The sequence below is a fragment of the Conger conger genome, chromosome 3 (assembly GCF_963514075.1).
Source record: "Conger conger chromosome 3, fConCon1.1, whole genome shotgun sequence".
NCBI lineage: Eukaryota > Metazoa > Chordata > Actinopteri > Anguilliformes > Congridae > Conger > Conger conger.
In genome coordinates, this window is record NC_083762.1 from 59421029 (window position 1) to 59442620 (window position 21592).

At 45.3% G+C, this 21592-nt stretch overlaps 1 protein-coding gene across 16 annotated transcripts in view; it reads left to right on the top strand.

The window, feature by feature from the left end:
- The window catches only part of LOC133123812 (R3H domain-containing protein 1-like), a 51186-nt gene that overhangs the window by 12753 nt on the left and 16841 nt on the right, over window positions 1–21592 (top strand). For 11 of the 16 annotated variants that reach the window (XM_061234397.1, XM_061234392.1, XM_061234395.1 and 8 more), the window contains exons 2-14: window positions 5523–5717; window positions 7304–7444; window positions 9119–9175; window positions 9676–9765; window positions 12258–12384; window positions 12791–12869; window positions 13216–13275; window positions 17307–17447; window positions 17895–18003; window positions 18814–18957; window positions 19371–19399; window positions 19938–19991; window positions 20078–20289. In XM_061234397.1, coding sequence (XP_061090381.1) covers window positions 5523–5717; window positions 7304–7444; window positions 9119–9175; window positions 9676–9765; window positions 12258–12384; window positions 12791–12869; window positions 13216–13275; window positions 17307–17447; window positions 17895–18003; window positions 18814–18957; window positions 19371–19399; window positions 19938–19991; window positions 20078–20289 — 1438 coding nt within the window. Of the gene's footprint in view, window positions 1–5522; window positions 5718–6965; window positions 7218–7303; window positions 7445–9118; window positions 9176–9675; window positions 9766–12257; window positions 12385–12790; window positions 12870–13215; window positions 13276–17306; window positions 17448–17894; window positions 18004–18813; window positions 18958–19370; window positions 19400–19937; window positions 19992–20077; window positions 20290–21592 lie in introns of those variants that run through there. The other 5 variants (XM_061234405.1, XM_061234396.1, XM_061234404.1 and 2 more) reach the window with 5 other exon arrangements.

Here is a 21592-nt window from a genome sequence, read left to right on the forward strand (position 1 = left end):
GCTTTTAAAGAAATATATATCTTTTTTTTTTTTTTTTTTCAGCCCCTACCTGGCTGGAGCACAGCGCACGCTAGGCTTAATTTGCTAATAGTTTGGGCGTAATTGCTCTGATTCTTTTCTCTCGGCTCGCCTCGGGGGACCATTAGCCAATCGTTTTTGACGCTAAGTGTGCTTCGCAGGATAATCGGAGGTGAGCCGCCGCCTGCGTTCGGGCGGTGATGTTTCCCCGATGCGCTAACGTGGCTTCAGAAAATCAGGGCAGTCGAGCCCCTAAAAAGTGGGGCAAGGTTAAACCAGGAATGACTGCTGTTCATCCAACTGCTCAGTCGCACTGTACTTAGCTCGACAGCACTGATCTACTGTGTATATCCAGGCAAGCCTTACAGTGGGCTTCACATTGGCAATAATAATCGTATGTTTTTGAAATGCCTTTAATACCTTTTCATACCCTGATGTTGCTTGTGTGGGCTATTTTGACAATGTGCTTAAGCAAAATTGCTTTTTGTCCTCAAAATGTCAAATGCGTCTCTGTCCTGCCACACACACACATGTATGTATGAGGTGTGTGTCAGCACAGACACGGGCTATATATGAGTTATTAATATCGCTCTTAGCATCGCTGGTTATGTTGTATAAAAAATAAATGAATGTTGAAATATTACCTATTTTATATTCTGTCTTGTATGTCCTTTGTTAATCTGCTTTAATTGCAGTGAGGATGCTCCATCAAGTGAAAATCTGTAGTTATCTGGTACAGTGTATTCGTATTGGTTCGATTTAACGGCTCAGTACAGAGGGAACAGTTCTTCTGGAGGTTGACTGTACCTTTGTATCTTTCATCGGTGCTCATTTAGCGGTCATTACGCTAAAACAATTTCGCGGGAGCAAAATCTCTTACGTTTCTTTTTTATCTCCCATAATTCCCCACTTTCTCTTTCAGAGACTAATGTCAGGGGTCAAAGGTGCAGTATTATTGAAACACTGAAAGGCACTGAGAGCCGGGGCTGAACACAAAAGCGGGAGAACGAGATTTGGATGAATTAATCGCGTCTTTTATTCCGTTGTTCCAGAGCGCTGGAAACTCGGCACAAAACCATCGGGCTGGCACGCTCCAGACAGGCTGACCCCGTTTGCTCCTCGTGAGCGCGGCTAAAGCGGTTAGCTTCCCGCAACGCGCCCCGCCTCGCAGCTAACGGCGACGGCCTCGGATTCCTCCCGCCATTTGCATTCCTCTTCGAAAGGCTGTCAATCACCCGCAAACGCAATTACCTCTGAACTAACAATGTTTGGCCAAGTGCACACGGGGGTTATATTAATAATGAACTTCTTTATAGTCCGTTAATTTTGTTTGGGGGGGTTCTCTTAGCTCCCGTTGTATCTGATCCACAGATCAAAGGGATAATTAATGGAGGACAGTGGGGGTTTTTTCTGCATTGAAAAGAAAAATGTGATCTGATGGAAATTTAATTAATGCCTAATTTTTTTGTTGCTTCTTGAGTACAAGGGTGCTTTTTGTTAGATGTTAATTGGATGGTTCTACATGGAGGGTTTTTTTTTTTTTTTTTCACAAAAACATTTTTTGTCTTTTTTTTTCCTATAGTGAGAAAAACAATTAATTGTGACACCCTTGCTGTCTGAAACTGCAGGATATTTCTGTAGCTCTTGGTCGCAGATGCCCTCTGCTTCCTCCTGTGTGGTAACTCGGGTTGATTAAATTGATAAACGCCACGGAACAAATGGAGGGAGTATTAAATGCCTCCGGCTACCTTTCTCAACATAATCTTCAGCTGAGTATCTATTTGTGTTTTATTTGGAACAAATTTGTTTTCTGTGCGGCTGTGCCAGCCACGCGCTTGCGTCTCTAAATTGCCCTGGAACACGAAGGCGTCTGCCAAATTGGCAAATAATTACAGTGTCAAATCCGGGCAGGTGCTCCCGTCTCTCTGGTTAAATCATGCAACCAGTGCGGAGGGAGGTAGGGGGGTTTGGGCTGGGGAGGGGGGGGGGGGGGGTTGGCGGTGTCAGCTCTTCATTTTCAGACGCCAGGTAGAGCAAAAACAACTTATTTATCCTGGCTGCCACAACATCTCTGGGATGTGATTATTATTATTATTATTATTTTTTTTTTGATGAGAGGCGTGTATCGCGGAAGACTGGTGTGAATCTCGAAGGTTTTTCACGGAAAACCATGAAATCCAACTGGCGTCGTCAGGATTCATATTCTCGGCCTGCGGAAACGTTAAAACGCCTCTCCGTCGCCAGGCGCGGTGGTAATTCAGCAATGTTCTGCGTTTAGCTGCCGGGTGGGTGGTAGTGTACTGTGGAGAAATGGAGGCGCTCGGTGTGATCTTTAGACCCGCCTTGCGCTCGGTGTGATCTTTAGACCCGCCTTGCGCTCGGTGTGATCTTTAGACCCGCCTTGCGCTCGGTGTGATCTTTAGACCCGCCTTGCGCTCGGTGTGATCTTTAGACCCGCCTTGCGCTCGGTGTGATCTTTAGACCCGCCTTGCGCTCGGTGTGATCTTTAGACCCGGCGGTTCCCCGGCCGGCCTGGCCCGCGGCGCTCATTAACGCGGCTCACGTGGCGTGGGGTGCTCAGCCGTGCCGAACAGCTGTCCGCGGTGTAGCCATCGAGGCACCGCGTCCGGCCGAGGCAACAAAAGAATCCTGGAGCCGGGCCTAATGTCTGTTATCGCCGTCGTCCGGGGCGACTTGCCGCACGTGGCTTAGATTGGTATGCTTTTGCGCATTAGCGTAGCTGTGCTGAGGGCCTGAGGGAGACGAGCCCTTAATGGCGAAAGGCTAAGGCTCGTGGGCTCGGCTGTGTCTCCCAGCGCTACGCTAGCAGCAGTGAATCGAATTTCTGAAAAGAGTGCGAAAAGAGCTCGCTGGAGACGGACACGCGGTCGATGTCCAAGCGCCGTCTTCATGTTATCGTGTTTTTGCGTTACCGCAGCTTGGACACGCATGTTCCTGGTTTCAGAAGGACCCGTAGTCGTTAGTCAGCTGTGACAGGTCGCCATGGTAATTACACATGGAGTCGTTCACTGTGCTGCTGAGGTTGTGTCAGTTCTGTAACACAAGTGCGGTTGGTGCCAATTAAGAAAGCGAACCGAATTATTGCGCGAGTGAGATGCTCGTACCGAGCCGGTCAGAAGTGGTGTGGAAAGGGTTCAGGCTGTGCCTGGAAAGAGCAGAAACGCATTCCTCATGAAGCATTCCTTCAAGCGCAACTGAAGATGCACCACTTCAAGCTGCACCTCTCCCTGTCCCTCCCTACCTCCCTATAAACCTTGTTGTCTTTACTTCTGATATTTACTTGTGTATTAGGATGTTTTGTTTGGCTGGGTAAGTGGTTTCTTCATACATTTGCGTGTTGCGGTATTACGATTAAAAAAATAAGAAATTAAATAAAAATCCGATGATCAAATAGGCCCTGGTTCTTATCTTTGTTGTACAGGTAGCAGTTGAAATTGTACTTCCCTCTAGGGTCTTTCTGCGCACTTATCCCTGGTTATGGGTATGCGCTTTGCACTATGTTGTACGTCTGGATAAGAGCGTCTGCCAAATGCCATTAATGTAATGTAATGTAATGTTTAGCAGAGTTGGCATTCGAACTTGGCGTTCTCTAAACGTGCCGGTTATCCCTCTGAAATGTAACGGTCAGTCTCTTGACAGTGATGTCCTGCTGGCTGTCTTCGTGTATCACATCGAAATGGCGGTGCGTTTCCCTGGACGTAGGGCGTAGGGTCGTACCAATAACCCAGCTGTCTCTACTGGCTCATTGAAGTTGGACAAACGCTCTGTGTCGTCGAATTGTTGGGTCCAGTGGCTCTTGTGCCATTGGGTCAGATCAGGTGTTTATTTAGCTCCAGTAGTTCCCAATCCTGTTCCTAGAGATCTACCGCCCTGTAGGTTTTCATTTCGATCCTAATTTGGCAAACCGGATTCTACTAATTAGCAGCTCAACAAGATTTCTCCTGGTGAACGCGGTGGAGCTGGAGTGAAAACCTACGGGACGGTAGATCACTGGGAACTGGGTCGGGAGCCACCGAGTGAGCTGGACGTCAGCGGACAGCTTGGACTGCTTTCACACGCCGACTCTCTCGCGCCGTGAAAGCTCCATTTCGTTTTCCGCCAGTCCGCCATTTTATGAATTCTCGGAGCGTTTCACCAGCTTCAGAGTTCTCCTCCCCACACAGTCAAAGAGAAAGAGAAAGGCTGGATTCAGTTCTGACCGCAGTGATTTTCGATAGATTATATGCTGGAGTATGCCTGTCCTTCGGCCCCCAAAGGGGCACGGGGAAATGTCCAAGACTTCCCAAAAACACTGGCACGCCCCCGGGAGAGGGAGATAGAGACTGATGGTGCTGTCTGAGGGCTTGAAAGGAGCGTCTATTTGCTGTCTCTCCTGTGAAGGTCAACGCATCCTGGCAGTAAGACCTGAAAAGTAGGGAATTAAATTTGCTGTCCACCTGCACTTCTGCTCAATACCGAAATTAGTTTTGATGTATATTATTATTATATCGCATACTGTATATGTTATAGGGGTGTCGTCATTAGTTACCTGTGTAAGACATGCAGGACGCAAAGCTAGTAATGTCCGCACCCTCTTGTTAATGCTGCCGGGTGATATATTAAAGTCAACGTTTTGACCGGTTGTCTTGCTCACTTAAATAAAATGAACAGTGTGGAGCAATTACTTCTTAGGTTGCCACACTTATTTGCTAAAGAAGACCATTTCGCTATAGGTTGCCCAGAATGGTAAGAATAAGCTGACCAGATTGAATCTTGTACTGGGTTGCTGAATAGCTTCTGGCAGAGACGAGACACCTGCTATTTCGCCTTGGTCTTTGCCCCTACAAGAGGTTTTAAAAATCCACTAAAATGAATGAATGTTTAAAACTGATGATTTATTATCGAGGAGGCTATTTTAAATTGTTTAGTAAATATTTATAGTTAGAAGTAAAATTGCACAGGTTTCTTCGATGGTCTCGTGAACAGCAACACTTGCTATGTAGCTAATTGTGTTCCACTCTCAAAAACCTTGTTTTATTCGACCAGTACAAGAAATCACGGCTGTCTCATGAATACATGTATGCCCCCAGCACATGGCTGCTTATTACTTCTAACTTATAAGCAGTTATAATAAGCTGTGATATGTTATAATCATACTTCAGGGAAAAATGAATAATAATTACATAATTAAGTAAATCACTGTATAAATGTGAATATGAAAGTGCATATGTACAGTATAGGATGCAAGATACCCACCATCTCATGGCAGCGTTTTTTTTTTGTAACATGACATTGCTAGCAAATCTAAGATGAGCTTGGACGATTTCGCTGAAGAGCTTTTTCGGAGATGATACGGCTGAAGATCACTGCTGTAATGCAAAAAGTATGGCTGTAAAAAGGAGGGGATGAAATCATGCTTCAATCAGGTTTTCAAACGGTACAAATCTAACCGACCATGTGACACCGGGACCCGCTCTGACCCCTCCGTGTGTGTCACACCACAGGTCTCTGAGAGACATGACTGGCTGCTTGGAGGACTGCGGTCTTCTTCTGTGGACCTGGACCCAGTGCTGTTGACGGAGACATGGGAGTCTTCCCACCCAAGAGACGACCCGGCCTACCACTCTGAAGGGGACCCAGGCCTTGCCCTCCTGGCCAGCTGGACCCAGGTCCGGGCCCAGCACCGCAAAGCACTGTGGGTAAAAAAGAAAACGAGGCTGGGGGGGTCGATGCAGTTTCATTTCAGAGCATTCAAGTTCAGTTAATTCACTCAATGCCGCATTTGAGGCATTCGCCAGTTAATGAGATTAATTTCCTGAATTTCCTAAATTTACCTAGTTTAGCATGCAGCGCGTCCATCTAGGAAGAAAGTGGTAATCCCACAGGTCGCTTAACCGAGCTAAGATATCCCCCTCAGAAGAGCAGGTTTTTTAAATTTTTATTTTTATTTTTTTATAGAACGCCACTGCTCTCAGTTACCAATAGTGGTCCTTGCATCACCATTGGAGTGTTCAATTAAAACACCTTGGATCAAACTTTGTTGCTCGTGGTTCAGTCTTCCTGGTCATGACCCCGGCCCTGGTCAAACAGTGGATGGGGGAAAGCCTGACACACCCAGAAAAAGGTTTTGCAGCCTTAACCTGGGGATCTCACCACATTTCCACCACAAACTGGGGGGAAATTCAGGGCTCCGGGTTTTATTCGGTACTGCTTCGTGAAACACCCCCCAGGGCTGTCTGGCTCTGTGGCTGCTGGGGTGTTTTAAAGCGCTTTCCTCCCCATTGATTCTGCTGACCTAATTTGTTGAATTAATGAATCAACGGCGTACATATGCATTGGTCGCTATACACAGCGATATGTGCGTTTGCAGTTTTTTGGTACAAATCTGAAGATTCTATGCATCATTTACCAGATTGGAGCAATTGAGGCAATTTAGCGCTTGAGCTGAGGTTGGAGCGATAGCCAGTGTATCAGCCCCCCCCGGTGCGCGGGAGCTCTGAAAGGGAAGGGGAAGGCGATGTGTCCATCAGACCCGCCAACCCCCACCCCGCGCGCAGCCTCCCGCGCAAAGCTAATGCGCTAACGAGCCGTGTCCGACGTGCCCTTATCTCGTTATTTATTTTCATTTATTTACTTGGCAGACGCACTTACCCAGAGAGCGTCTCGCTCTGCCTTTCAGGCGAGATGGAGGGAGCTGATACCGCAGGAGCCCGGTGGAAAGGGCACAGGAGCGGAATATCAAGTGAGGGAAAACGGCCCGCGATAAAGCCAGAGGCTGCCTTCACGCGCCCGTCTGCGCGAGCGCACAGCGCTAACGGCGTTTAGCGCGTGGCGCTCGAAAACACGATAGTGCAAGCAAGCGTCGTCTTATCACGGCTTACCACATGTAGCCTCGCGCTAACCCGAAAGAGTGGCCGCGCTGTCATTTACAACATTGTCTTGTTTTGTGTGTGTTTTTGCTAGAGAGAGGATTTCGGGAGGATGGAATTATCACGGTGGGAGCTATAAACTGTAAACATTGTGTGGTCTTTAATACTGAAATATCACCTCCGGTAGACCAAAGTCCACGGAATACCCCTGGAATCCGTTGGACCCTGCTTCTTGGGTTATGTACGATTGTATTGCAAGTAACCATTGCATGAAGATCTAGCTTCCCGGCTTCCGGGTGTTCAGCCGTGTCGGAGATGCTTAACCAGCAGGTACAGAGGAGCTTTAATCTCTCTCTCGGTTGCCAGGCTTTTTGTAGCCTCCCCTAAGTAGGTTGTCTCGTCCTGTCACTGTACAGTATACGACTGACGCCATGAGGGGCCTGGAGGCCGAAGGGGTCAGCGGCACGCCGCCAAATGTACCGACCGAGGCAGAGAGCCGGGAACGCGTCGAGCCGGGGCCGGACGGAAGCCGCTGCGATGGTGGGAACGAGCCGCAGGTAAAAGCGAAATTCCGCCAGGGACCCCTCCTCTCCCGTCGTGCCAGAGAACCTGGCCCGCCCCCGCACCCTGTCCGCCGCTCAACCGACCGAATGCGACGGCCCCCTGACGGCTGCCATGGTAACGGGTGGACTTGCTTGTTTGCGTTTGCATGTGTTTGTTCTCGTAAGAGATTGCTCTGTGGGAGGGTTAACCTCGGACGGTGGCGCAGGTAAGAACATATTTTGCATTCCAGTGCAGTTCAGGTACGCTGGCCGACAGGGTATTCCTGGCACCGAAGAGCGCCGAACACCGGGTAACTGGAATTCTGAAAAGCATTAGCGACCGCTGAAGCCCTCAGCTCCCCTCAGCCGTGCGCGGTTGTGGAAGAGGACCTGTAAAGGTCAGGTTGCGTCTCTAATGGATGCGGCTGGAACAGGAAGTGGTGTGGCGCTGAATAACATTTCCTAAGATTGTCTTGGAGGGCAGTGACTCGTCGTGCTGCTCCGGGGGGTTCTGAGCCATGTCTGTGGAGATTGAGGGGAAAATTGCTTTTCTTCTGCCCCTGAGAAAAGGTGACTGTCAGGGTAATAAAAGAGGATAAGAGGAGCGGGAAGCAGGCCGGGCAGAGGAGCGCTGATAATCTGGAGCTCAAATCCCGGTTTATCCACAGACTTCCCCTGCGTCACCCTGGGGGGGCTTGTGTGCGTGTGTGTGTGCGTGTGCGTGTGTGTGAGGTGTGATGAGAGCTGTCAGTTGGTCTGCCTTAGTCTTTTTGTGTCAGAGTATGTCAATGAGTCTCTGTCATGCCAGAGTGCGAGTCATGTGGTGTCTGAGCCAATCATTCAGTCAGTCAGAGTCATGTGACGTCTTCAGTCAGTTGGCCAGTCTCAGTCAACCCGTTTCTGAATCAGTCAGTTATTCGGAGTCGGATATTTCCTGAGCTGTTTGGTGTCTGAGTCGCTCAGTCATGCCGTTGACTTAAAATGAGCGAAAATTGCAGCCGAACAGCAGAACGGCACATCGGGGGGGGGGGGTTTCAAACACCAGACAGACGCAAGCTTCATACATAGGAGCGTTAAAGAGGAGCGTGTTTACGCCGCGTTTTGAACGCCCCGAAAGTTTTTAGCTTCTCTGATGAAGTTTTACAACGAGCACAGGCGCCGGCAGCATCAACATGACACAGCACAGGAGAAGCGGGGCGGATGAGCCGGAGAAACGGATCAATGCCGTCTGTCTGTTAGCGTTATTGCTCTGTTCCACTCCTTCCCGCCTAATCATCGCCGTCTCCACAAAAGTCAGACTCGATACGCAGGGCGGCTCCCAGGAAAAAGCCCTGTCTGGCCGCTTGGCAGCTCCTCTAATCTTCATTAAAACAAACACTAACGTCACGGTTTCTTAGCGTACGTTTCGCTGTTACAAAGACCCGGTCCGTCCGAAAACTCTCACATCTTTGTTTTTTTTAAATCGAGATTCATGAAAGACCTGATCGGATGCCTGCTTTATATGGGAACGTCTGAAGTCAGACGGTATTACAGTGCTTGTCAGATTCGTCTTGTCTTCCAGATGATGGCACGTATTTCTGCATGAGCGCGCGCGTTTGTCTTCTCGCCGAGTGATTTAGTTTGTTGTGTGCGGAACTTGCCGGAAAACAGGCAGATTCAATCTCACATGGTCCCTTCTCATCTCTCCAGTTGCCCACCACACAGCACCAAACGCAAACACCTGGACAGACAGGGAAGAGATCAAAGGTATAGTAGAGCAGCATGATATAAAATGATGTTTGCATCCATGTTCGTTCGTCTCTTTTACCATAGTGAGGTTGAAGACATAAGCCACTTTTATTTGCATTGATTATTGGCAGGTTGTAATGGTATATGCCTGTTCCAATTTGTTTTTAGTTTAGCATAGAGGGGAATGTTTGCATAAATCTTTTCTTTTTTTTTCTCTTTTCTTTGACTTCTTTTGCGGTTGTGATTTTCGCATATTCAAGAGTTAACTGTTGCATGGGATGGTTTCATAATAAGAGTTGCTTGCCAGCATTCCAAATTGAAAGCCACAAAAAAAAATCTTGAATGCGCAGAACCCATCTTGAGCTCTGAAAATGGCCCCTCCCCAAGGGCACTTGCACGTGATTGTGGATAGTGGTTTGCTTTCAGTAGTTTGCCCGTGCACCCAGTTTGTGGTGAAACTCTACCTGCACTTTCACCATTGAAAATGATTGTTTTTAACCATGGATGCTCTCCCCCAGTCTAACGCTAAGTTAAAGTTAGTTCGGAGCCTGGCTGTTTGTGAAGAGTCTTCCCCTTCGACATTTACTGAACTGGCACGAGAACCCCAGGTAATCCTCATTACCACTGCAGCTCGTTCCGCTCATTTCAGGCTGCCATTTACTGTCAAAAAAACAAAGCAAGTCAACATTTCTTTCATTTAGTCAGGGAGTTTTCAAGCCTTTTAACTGGGGGACATTTTCAGCGCTCCCTTTTTCCTGCTGTCTCCGATTTCTTTACCCACTGATCACAAAAAACTCGTTACCCACTTCTTTCAGCAGTTTCTGTACTGAAATTTCATTTCAAAGATGTCGTAACTGAAAAACTTTCCCATTTTTCTTTGTTTTTGTTAATATAGTTGAGGCTGATATGCCCACGGCTGTTGCAGACTTCGACTGATAATACAGCGAAGCAGGATTCTAGAACATTCTGAGCGGCAGATTTTTCTCCTTCAGTCTGGTGTTAGCTTGTCGCTCGCATTTGTTCCATTTTAAAGAACCGATTCAGACTGTTTTGCCGTGGCTGGCTGCAGACACGCTGTTATGTCGACGCTGAATCAAACAGCGGTAAATACTGTAGCTCTCGCTCTCACAAAGGAAGCGCGCTGTACTCGCCTTGGCGGGGTGTGAATTGAAAGCCTCATTCGCACAGATCTGTGTCCTTGAATGCAGTGAATGAGGCTTCCTCTCAGGGGAATCGGCTTTATTCACGCCCTCCCCCCCCGCGCCCCGTAGCTCTTTTAAAACGGCGGCGAGGCGTCTGCCTGCGTCTGGAATTCGCCATTTCTAACGTAAACACTGCAGCCGCCATCCAGAACCCAAGGGCTCGGCGTCTCTGCGGTGCCTTTTAACCTCTGGCACTTTCTCCCGCTGTGGTTTTCTCCAGCTTCAGAGGGCAGCTTTCCTCATTGTTCCTGCGCAGATTTGGCAGTCGGGTGGGGGGGGGGGGGGGTGAAATGGGGGGGGTTGTCAGGTACACAAAAAGGCCGAACAGGAAAAGAATGGGCATATTGGTGCAATTGAGCAGAATCGAACCAGCCTCATGCCCAGGGCCCGCAATTATACGCTTTTTCGGGGTCACCTTCAACAGCCAGCCAGACAAAACACGTCAGGTCTGCGAAACCGCTGCGCTCCTCGGAGACGGGAGAGCGCGAGGCGAAAAGCTTTTATAAACTGCGCACGGCAAGGGCAAAATTGACTGGGGGCTGTGACCCCATCAGAAGGAAAGCTTTAAATTAATATTAATTTGCATAAAATGGGTTAATATCTGGGTCGCCGCCGGGTGCAGAGAAGTGGCGACAGCCGTGACGGACAGACGGTGGTCTCGGGGGTCTGGAGACCAGGCCGGCGTCCGGTCGGTGTGCGAGCCCCTTTGCTGGCCGTGTGGTAAACGAAAGCCGGTCCATTAGCAGTTACTCACGTCACATTGCAGCACATCTTCTCCGACTTTTGGTTGGTTGCCAGACTTTGTTATTATTCAGAAATGGATTCCGAGACCGAAATTCTGCATATAATGAATTTTATGAGTACTGTTTTCCCCCCTCAGAAACTGTCAGCGGCACCTCTACTGTCTTTTTGTAGAACATAACTGTGTGTAATTTTCAACTGTTATTGTGAAAATTAAAAAAGATTGTGTCAGTGTGGCTGTTCTGGGTCTTGGGGGATGGTGGTAATCACTCCGGCTTAATTGCAGAAATGTTTGTTTTCACAAACTTATCATTTTAATAGGGTTTAGCTAAAGCTGTGTTGGAAATTGGGACAATTTGAAAAGATAAATATTGCAGATTAAAATGAGGTCTGCCTGTTTTGCAATGCTAAGCACGTAAACCCTCAAACGCCTTTTATTGGCTTTGAACCTGAAGGAGGAAAATACACTCACTGAGCACTTTTAGTTAGACAGGTACAGCTTGTTAATGCAAATATTTAATCAGCCAATCATGTGGCAGCAACTAAATGCATAAAAGCATGCATGGGGTTCATCTGTTTTGGTCAAGGGGTTCATCTGTTTTGCAGACCAAATGTCAGAATGGGGAAGAAACGTGATCGAAGTGACTTTGACTGTGGAATGATTGTTGGTGCCAGACAGGGTTGTCAGACATCTCAGAAATTGCTGAGCTGGGATTTCCACACACAACAGTCTCTAGAGTTTGCAAAGAATGGAGCGAAAAACAAAAAACCTGCAGTGAGTAGCAGTTCTGCGGGCAAAAATGCCTTGATGAGAGAGGTCAGAGGAAAATGGTCAGACTGGTCAAAGCTGACGGGAAGGTGACAGTAACTGAAATAACCGCACATAACTACAGTGGTATGCAGAAGAGCATCTCTGAACACACAACGCACCAAACATCTTGAGCAGATAGGCTACAGCAGCAGAAGACCAATAAGTCTAAAAAATAAGTCTAATACATAGGTAATAAAGTGCTCACTGAGTGTATATCTATTAAAAAAAATAGATTAGTCTACCCAACATCTTGGGTAAATTCATCGGCCACCTCACTTATTTGGATATCTTTCTTTCCATGTGGTGGCACTGCATCGATGTCATCCATTTTCCTTCATGGGGAAAGATCCCGATTCAGCTGTCGCAACCAATCACCAAAGAAGAGCCGCCCATCGAGCATGAGGAAGAGAAAGGGAAGGCTGTGGACAAACCGGAGAAGTCCGAGAGGATTCCTCGGAAAATGCTGTCGAGAGGTGGGAGCTCCTCACCATTCCTGTGTCTGGGCTGCGGACAGGAAATCATTCCGTGATGAGCTGCAGTGTGCTGCTTCATTAATTAAGTGATCCTCCTAAACCAGTGGGTTGTGGGGCAGATTTGAATACTTTTCTGTGCTCGATTGATCTTACCTGGTGCAATTAAGCGGGCCAAGAGGACCAGAATGGGGGGTTTGCACTTCATAAGAGTATTTCTTGGGTTCCAATATAGCAGACAAGCTCAGCAAACAGTAGAAAAGTATTTGAATCCAGAGCAGTTACGGATTTGACCCAGGTCTGCTGTGGGCTGAGGCCTAGGGTCGGCTGCTTTGATGTGGTGATAACTGCACTGGATTTAGCCTTCAGTTACCCTCGGCGGAGCTGAGACTGCTCTTTTGTTTTCCAGATTCCAGTCAGGAATACACCGACTCTACAGGAATTGATCTCCATGAGTTCTTGGTAAACACACTGAAAAACAACCCCAGGTGTGCTTGTTTGCTTGTTTGCTTGTTTGTTTGTTGTCTTATTTGTTTGTTGTTTCTAACCTGTGACAGGCTCTGGCTCCTGTTGTTTTCACTGAACTATTGTGGGGGGGGGGGGGGGTAAAAAATAATTAATTGGTGAGCAGAGATTGAATTAAATTTTTAACCCTGTTTCTGACCATCTCTTCATACTGGTATGAATATGATGTAAAAAAAATGTACTTGCATACGTGCATATCTTCGGTTAATTATGAATCTGTAAGGTGTGTGTGTGTGTGTGTGTGTGTGTGTGTGTGTGTGTGTGTGTGTAATTCTGAATAGCCGTGTGTAACTCTGTTCCCCTTTCCAGGGACAGAATGATATTACTGAAGCTGGAACAGGATATTCTTGATTTTATCAGGAATAACGAGTAAGTTATCCATCCCCTTTTTTTTTTTGCTTATTCCATTTCATGTAGGGTACCACACTGGTCATTAGCCTGTACTGATTTGAGGGGATGGGGGGTGGTCTTGTGTTTTCAGTTGATCTTAATAAATGAATAACAAGTAAAGTGCAAATACTATGTAAATTCAGTTGGGAAAGGTTATCGGCTAAAGACCGAATCGTAGAATAATACACTCTATTGCCACTTTATCCAGTGCCCATGCTGTTCCTCTAAATGATGAATCATGTCCACTCAGTGAGCACTCCATTAGATATTTATTAGACTTATGCTTCTGCTGCTGTATCCTGTCCACTTAGAGGTTTGATGCATTGTGTGTTCTGCATTCCACTGTAATGCGTGGTTATTTGTGTTACTGTCCGCTTCGACCAGCCTGGCCCTTCCACCCTGTCCTCTCTCAGTAACAATGCATTTCTGCCCACAGAACTGCTGCTCACTGGATGTTTTTTTGCACCAGTCTCTGTAAACTGTAACCAACAATCATTCCATTCCATTCCAAAGTCTGTGCACGGGCCTGCTTTATGGCCAGAGTTTACCATTTTTCAAGTGAGCACTTCCAGTGTGGTAGTGCGCCATTTCTCAAAATAGTCAATTGACCTGCACCGTTCCCAGATACAACACAACACTTTTGGGAGGAGGTGCAACTGAGAGTTCTATAATGTTTCAGTAAAGCAGAGAAAACCGTATGATTGCCAATGGCAGTCTAATTTTAATTTCACAACCATATTTATTTTCAAAAGGTAAACTAATCATTATTAAAAGCCTGGACAAGTTTTCACAGGTTTTTTTCCAATAGAAAATAATACCCACATTTTAGCCAAAGGCAATGAACATAAAAAGGAGCATAAACCCAACCTTTATTCCACTATGAAAACAAGAAAAGAAAGAGTACATTCATTTCAATTACTGATTAAAGATTAGTTATTAAAATGACTTGGTTATTAATAATTAATGACTAGTTAAGTATTAAGATTAGTCAAAGTTTTACACTTTACATGTAGTATTTTACTGTAGAAAAATGAATAAAACATTGAGTTCTCTCTCGAAAGGCAAAGAACAACTTTTGTTAAATTTGTATTTTGAGTTCTTATAATGGACACACCAAGGTGTTGCCGATGTAAATGGGTCTTCATGTTCAGCGTGGTGCGATTAGCATGGGGCACACTTCCAAAGCAACGCTTGATGTGGTTTTATCAATTTTTCCCCCATTGCTATCATTGACACTAAATCCATAGGCTAATTGTCACGGTTCTATCTGTATAAACTATTTTACTATTTTACAGTAACAACGCTTCCTTGTTTTGTAACATGGGGTGGCAAAACAAGCGTGGAGGGACCTCACCTTTTAGTTTTTAATTCCAGAAATTTGTTAACTTAGAGAAGCAGCAATAGAATTTCTCCGGAGGAATTATCATTTTTGTCTGTTTTACTTTTGCATATATGTACAAAGATACTTGTACATATGAATGCACGACCAGCCCACTTATAAAGTTTTCTGACCAGTAGAGAACCAATACACAAAACAACTGGCTAAGGGGCATGGTATTAAAGTGACAACAAGGGCACAATTTAGATAATGATGTTTCCTATGGTGTTTAGTTGGTTAGGCTTGTTTAAAACAAAATGCATACTTTTGTCTGCATAAACAAACTGCAACCTTTTTACTGTGCGTGCTGAGCTGTTACACACCTGCAAGAACATTTCTTGATATTTCTAGTAATTTCTTGACATTACTTTATGCCTAAAAACTATCAATCTGTATATACACTCAGTGAACACTTTATTAGGTATTTATTAGACTTATTTTTTAGACTTCTACTGCTGTATCCTTTCCACTTAAGAGTTATGAGGTGTTGTGTGTTCGGAGATGCTCTTCTGCATATCACTGTTGTAATGTGCGGTTATTTGCGTTACTGTCACCTTCCTATCAGCTTTGACCAGTCTGGCCATTCTCCTCTGACGTCTCTCATTAACAAAGCGTTTCTGTCTGCACTGCTGCGCACTGGATTAAAAAAGTTTTTTGCACCATTCTTTGCAAACTCTAGAGACTAGTGTGCGTGAAAATCCAAGGAGATCAGCAGTTTCTGAGATACTCAAACCATCCTGTTTGCCACCGACAATCATTCCACTGTCAATGTCACTTAGATCACATTTTTGACCCATTCTGATGGTCGATTACAATGATTGACATTAACTGAAACTCCTGACCCCCCCTTATGATCTGCATGATTGTATGCATTGCACTGCTGTCACACAATTGGCTGATTAGATAATCACATGAATTAGTAGGTGTAATAAAGTAAAAAAGTTCCTAATAAAGTGCTCAGTGAGTGTCTATATCTCACTAGCCAGTTAGTGGTCTCTCTCACTAATTAGCTACTATTACCTAGACTAACTAGCTATCTATCTCTCTTAATTGCAAGCTGATAAAACGTGACAGTCATGCAAACAAAGCATTATTGAATTGAATAGATTGTTAGCAATAGCTGGCTCTCCAGTTCTGGTCGTAAAAGCTACATATTTGCCATAGTCTAGGCGGAACAATTATTCAGGAAATCAGATGAAATTGGCGAATAGGGAAGCGCAGAACTCCATGACTGGATGTTGATGGGTGATGCTGGCGAAAAGATAAGCCACTGGCAACTTTTTTGGGGCAATTTTCATCTTTCATTTGTCCAGTTGCTGGCCGTCACTCAGCTTCATAGGAAATGAATGGACTTACTGGTCAACCAAATTACTCACTGTGAGAACACTGATTAAGTCTAAATAGAAGGTTCTGCCCTTGGAGTGAAGAAATCACTCTAGTGAATATTTTTAAGGACAGTGACTCCACAGTAGAGGGCATTTTAAGTGACTTGACCTTGTTTTATATTGGTGAGCATCTAAATACCTTCTCAAAATGTTTTATTATTCAGTATGCTTATAAATAACGAGCAGGTCTGCTTTTGAATAATAACTGGCATGTGAAATGTTGGGATATGTTTGACTTGTTGACAGGGGTTGGATATTTGAGAAAAGCTACAACCAATCAACCTCAATCAATATATTAGTGTACTAATAACAGATATAGCAGAGAAAACCAGTAAATTGTAGTTATTTATTTACTGTTTTCTGGACCTGCTGTTGGCAGAGGGGAGAGCGAGGAGAGGGAGGTTGAGAGTTAGAGGTAGAGGTTGGGGGAGGGTGACAGGTAGGGGGGATGAACACTTTTCTCAGGAGCATTTCAGGACATTTCTTTCAGGATAATGTAGTATACAATGTATAGCATTGTACACCTCATGAGACCCATAGTATCATTTGGTTACTATGTGTCTTTTTGGAGTCTCCAAATGGCTGAGACATAGCTCAGAAAAAAGCTATGCAGAATGCTAATTTTTGGTGATTATTTCATCAAATTTGAAACAGGATCTGTCCAGCTGGCTGTGGCTCCATTGCGTTTGTCAGCCCACCAGGCATAGCCACAAGCATCTGTATCCACTCAAAAACACACAAAAACGTGTTGGTGAGGAATAAAATCCTCTTCCACTTCCACTGTGTTTGAACTTCTGTCACATTGTTTCAGTAATATTTCCAGTAATTCTGAGTTGCTTTTCAGAAGAGATGACGATTATTCCTGTAGTCAAAAGGGTTCAAGAATCATAACCATTTAATTTTGGGTATGTCACTTTCAAGCTTATGTTTAGAAAAGGGGGTGATACTTAAGGGGTTAGCTGATTGTTGTGTTCCTTATTTTCAGTGTCAAATAGAAAAGGTCAATAATTTTACATGGCAAACTTGTCAGTGCATAGTTTGAAAACATAGCTAGACATAGCTAGAGGTTTTTTGAGCCAAACCAAACCATGGATGGCAAAAAACAGTTAAGCCGTTACATCCTAGTGTTCGCAATAGAGCTGCGTTTACAGAATGCTGGAAAATGGGCCTTGTCGAAACTGTAGGTTACAGTGTTTTAATCCTTCATTTTTATTTTTTGTGTTTTATTTATTTTTTGCTGTTCTCAGAATCCAGAGGAGAAAGTTCCCTCCCATGACTTCTTACCACAGAATGCTGTTACACCGAGTGGCCGCGTACTTTGGGCTGGACCACAACGTGGACCAATCCGGCAAATATGTCATCATCAAGAGAACCAGCAGCACCAGGATGTGAGTGCTGTCATCTCCTTCCAGTTGTTACAGAATCTGTATTTTCTCTCATAGATGCAAAACTCATTTGGAGTAACTGGAAATACCCAGCAGGAGAGGGCAATGAGAGCCCTGTGCGTTTCTGAATTTTAATTATTTAAATGGCCCAATCATGTTTATGAGCTAACATTTTCGCTGCATTTATTGATAAGCTCATGAATGACGGGTGATACATGCTTCTATTTGCTGATATAGGCTATTTTACTGTAGCCTAGCCCTAAGCTACATGAACTAGTGTAGGCATTTAGAGTTAACTGAGCCAGGGGAAATGAAACCCTTCATACAAACCATTCCTCTAGGAACTGAATTGCCCACCCCTGCTATACACAACTACAGCAGCGGTTTTCAGGTGCCACAAGGTGAACTGACAGCTTCCCTTTCCTCTTCCCCCCGCCCCCCCTTCCGCAGACCAGACCAGAAGTTTTCGGAACACATCAAAGACGACAAAATGGCCGACTTCCAGAAGCGCTACATCCTGAAGAGGGACAACTCCAGCACGGACAAAGACGACAGTTTGGTAGGCTTTCACCTGGAAGTCCTTCAGTGCCGGGGCATCTCCGCAGGACCTGCGGTCTGCAGATATTCCTGTTCCCTCCTTCGGAGCTGGCGGTAGAGATGTGTCAGTGCGTGAATATTCATGCGGCAGGAACGGCTGGAGCGCGTTTGCGGCTCCGAATGATTGACTGTCGCTCCAAGGGTCCCTCGCACATCCGCAGTGATTAGAATTAGAACCAAGCAAGTAACCGCGGCCTTACCGCCGATAAATATGCATGAGCATCTGCTTTCCCCAGACTGGTTCGGGTTCAGCAGTGCAGGGACTGAACTTTCATGTGAAGTTGAGGGAGTTGGGCCACAGATATTATTGCAGACTAAGCAGATAATCGTTTTTCCCAGCGAGGGAAGGCTTTGGTGGTAACGTGGGTTTTTAGTGTTGCGTTAGATCAGGGACGTCAAACTAAATTCCCAAGGGGCCGCAGTGTCTGTTGGTTTTTGTGGTTTCCTTTCAGTCAGCTGGCAATTACGGCCTTGAGAACAAGGTGTGTGGATTCTTTAGCCAATCGATGACTTGAATGAACCACTGGTACCGACGACTATTAGTATATTATCATTGGTAAGAGCCCTCATATGAGCCCTCTAGGGTCCCTCTGTCTCTACCTGCACAATTACTTTTGACAACTAATTTCATTTGTTGATTTCAAAATTGTGAAAACATTTTTTTTTTTTTATGAATGTTTTGGGGGACGCAACATTGAAATGTAAGAATGTCGATTCCACCATCTGGTGGATCTATAGTAACGTCTGTTGAATGTTTTATTCCTACGGTCAGGATATCTGTGACGTCGCCGATGTGGGCACGTTTCGGCCGGTGTTGCAAATTCGGATGAGGCTGAAGGAAGATCGAAGAAGCAAGTCTATCGAGGAGCGGGAAGAGGAGTACCAGCGTGCCAGAGAGAGGATATTCGCTCAAGATGTGAGACCTGTCATCAGCTAGATTATAAATTATGTATTTTTAAATCGTCTAACGTGGCGGTGACAGTTTGAAAACGTTTGCTTGCTCAGACTGATTTCACGTTGGGTTCGGTGATTACTTCACAATTATATGCACTAAATTAACAGAATTCCCATTTGTCCCATGTGACGGTTATGTATTTTAAAATCATCTAAAGTGGCGGTGACAGTTGGAAAAGGATCGCTTGCCTATGCCGATTTCAAACTGGGTTCAGTGATTACTATTCAACTATTATATGCAGTAAATTAACTAAACCTCCCATGTGACAACTGTGTAATTATAAAATACACAGCCTTGTTGAAATTAGTTTTGTCATTTCTTATCATGGTTGTCTGAATTTAAATGTTCTGAATAACGTTCTTTATTCTTCACAGTGCCCGGAAAATTTCCCGTTGGATAAGAGGTATGATGTCGTCATGCTAGCTGCAAATGACACTCATTCCGGTGAAATTCTAGGGAGTGAAGGGTCAACACGTTGTTGTCCGTATTATAAATCCAATAGGATGTCTGTGTAATCGTTAAGGTATTAAGCTAGCAGGTACTGTAGAAAGCCCCCATGAACGGATGTAGAATATGCTGTTCATATGCTGCAGCTGAATGTGTTGAGACGTGGGCATGTGTTCTGTTCCATCATTCCTCTTATCTGTTATATGAAAGGGGGGACACTGTAACTGCTGTGTGAGCCAGATACAGATATCTCACAGGCCAGGAAGTTCCAACTCCTACAGGCCTCGAGCAGAGAACGCATCTCGTTGAAAATTAGGTAGTTGTTCATGACGCTATCGTGCACACTTTACACGGTCCCTCTTACAGGGCATAAAGAATTGCTGCATATATTTCTTTTCAGGGCGGTGTTTACTGTCAGCAGACGTGCTCTTTCTGCAGAAATAAAAACCCTTATAATTAGACTGACTTACTTTCTCTGCCTCTACATTCTGCAGGATCCAGGAAAATGGCACTTTTAACAGCACGCAAAGGCGAAGGCAGGTATTCAGGTACAGTACTCGGGTTCATTTATTGAAATATCATTTTAAAATCGTAAAGCCTTCGCGCCTTCAGCGTATCGTCGTGCGACCCGCAGGTTGAGGAATGGCTGGTCGGCGAACCAGAGCAGTTCGGAGAACGAGGCCGCGTGCTCTGAGCCCCGGCCCTGGAGCAGCACCGACTCGGACAGCTCCTACAGGAACCTCCGGCCCGCCCTGACCAAGGCCAGCAGCTTCAGTGGCATCTCGCTCCTGGTGCGAGGAGACAGCTCCTGCAGCAGCAGGGGCATGGGCAGGCTGTCCAAGACAGGCGAGTAGGAGCGCACCTACCGCAGAGCTCCCACCTGACACACACGCAGACTTACACTCACCCACACACACACACGTGCGTATGCGTACACCCACATGCGCACACGTGAACAGACGCACAAAGGTGAATACACACACATACTGTGCACACACACACACACACACACACACACTTTATTTCCCTATGCTTAAAAAAAGCATTCGGTCTTTGCAGTTATGTCATTTACATGTAAATTGGTATCATTGAATGTCCTGAAAATGGACAATGTAAAATGGGTCGGTCCATTTTGGTTGTGCATTCCCAGATGAGAGAATCATGGTCCTTCCTTTTTCTGTCTGCATTGTTGGGGAAACCCCACTCTTTCCCTTTGAGCTCGTGTGATTTGTAAAGTGCTCACCTCTCCATAGATCATGCTCAGCCATTATTTTCAGTTGGTTATGATGATATCTGCTTGCTGAACCACAGAATCGTGGGTCGCCTGAATTAGAATCGGCATCTTCGTTTCTCTTCCCTGTTCTTGTGCCTGACATTAATAGAAGAATTTCACGTCATACAAATCTTAGTATCTTTGTGTGAGGACCTTCATTCAATCAGATTGTGCACTTTTACAGGTGCTTAGGTATAATGTCCCTGCAATATTCTCATTTCTGAAGGCCTGTGCTGTCTATTTCAGACTTTATTAATAAAACTCTTTTTATTGATTCCGCGCTGATGAAATTCAGTTCAAATTTATCACATCGTGTGTCCTCGTCTTTGGATCACATTACATAACTGGAGTGTCCTGTATGCATCCTTAAATTCAAATGTGCTGTAGAAGAACACCAAGCTTATGGGCTGCAGAAGAGAAAGAACAGCACAGCAGACCTGGCTCAATTCTGTAATTGTTTTGGATTCTGATACTTTTGTATGCTTTACTGAGCTTGTCTGGTGTATTGGAACCTAGGAATTATTCGTAAAAAAGTACAAAGCGCTCCTTCTGGTCCTCTTGCTTCGCTCAGTTGCACCAGACAAGATCAATCGGGCACAGAAAAATATTTGAATCCAAAACAATTATGTATTTGACCCCAGGTCTGCTTTAGACATCTGCAAGCTCTGCTGGCCGTTCTCTCTAAGCGAGTCTCCCACGCCTCTGCACTTACAATCAGATTTTTCTTGCAATTTTATCTGTCCTTCAATGTCAACAAAAAAATAAAGAATGACCCATTATCGGCTATTACTAAAGACTTGACCTGCGGTGCATTTCAGGCAGTTCTGCTCAAAAGTTGCCATCTCACTCATTGCAAGCCGTGAGTTCTGAATGATC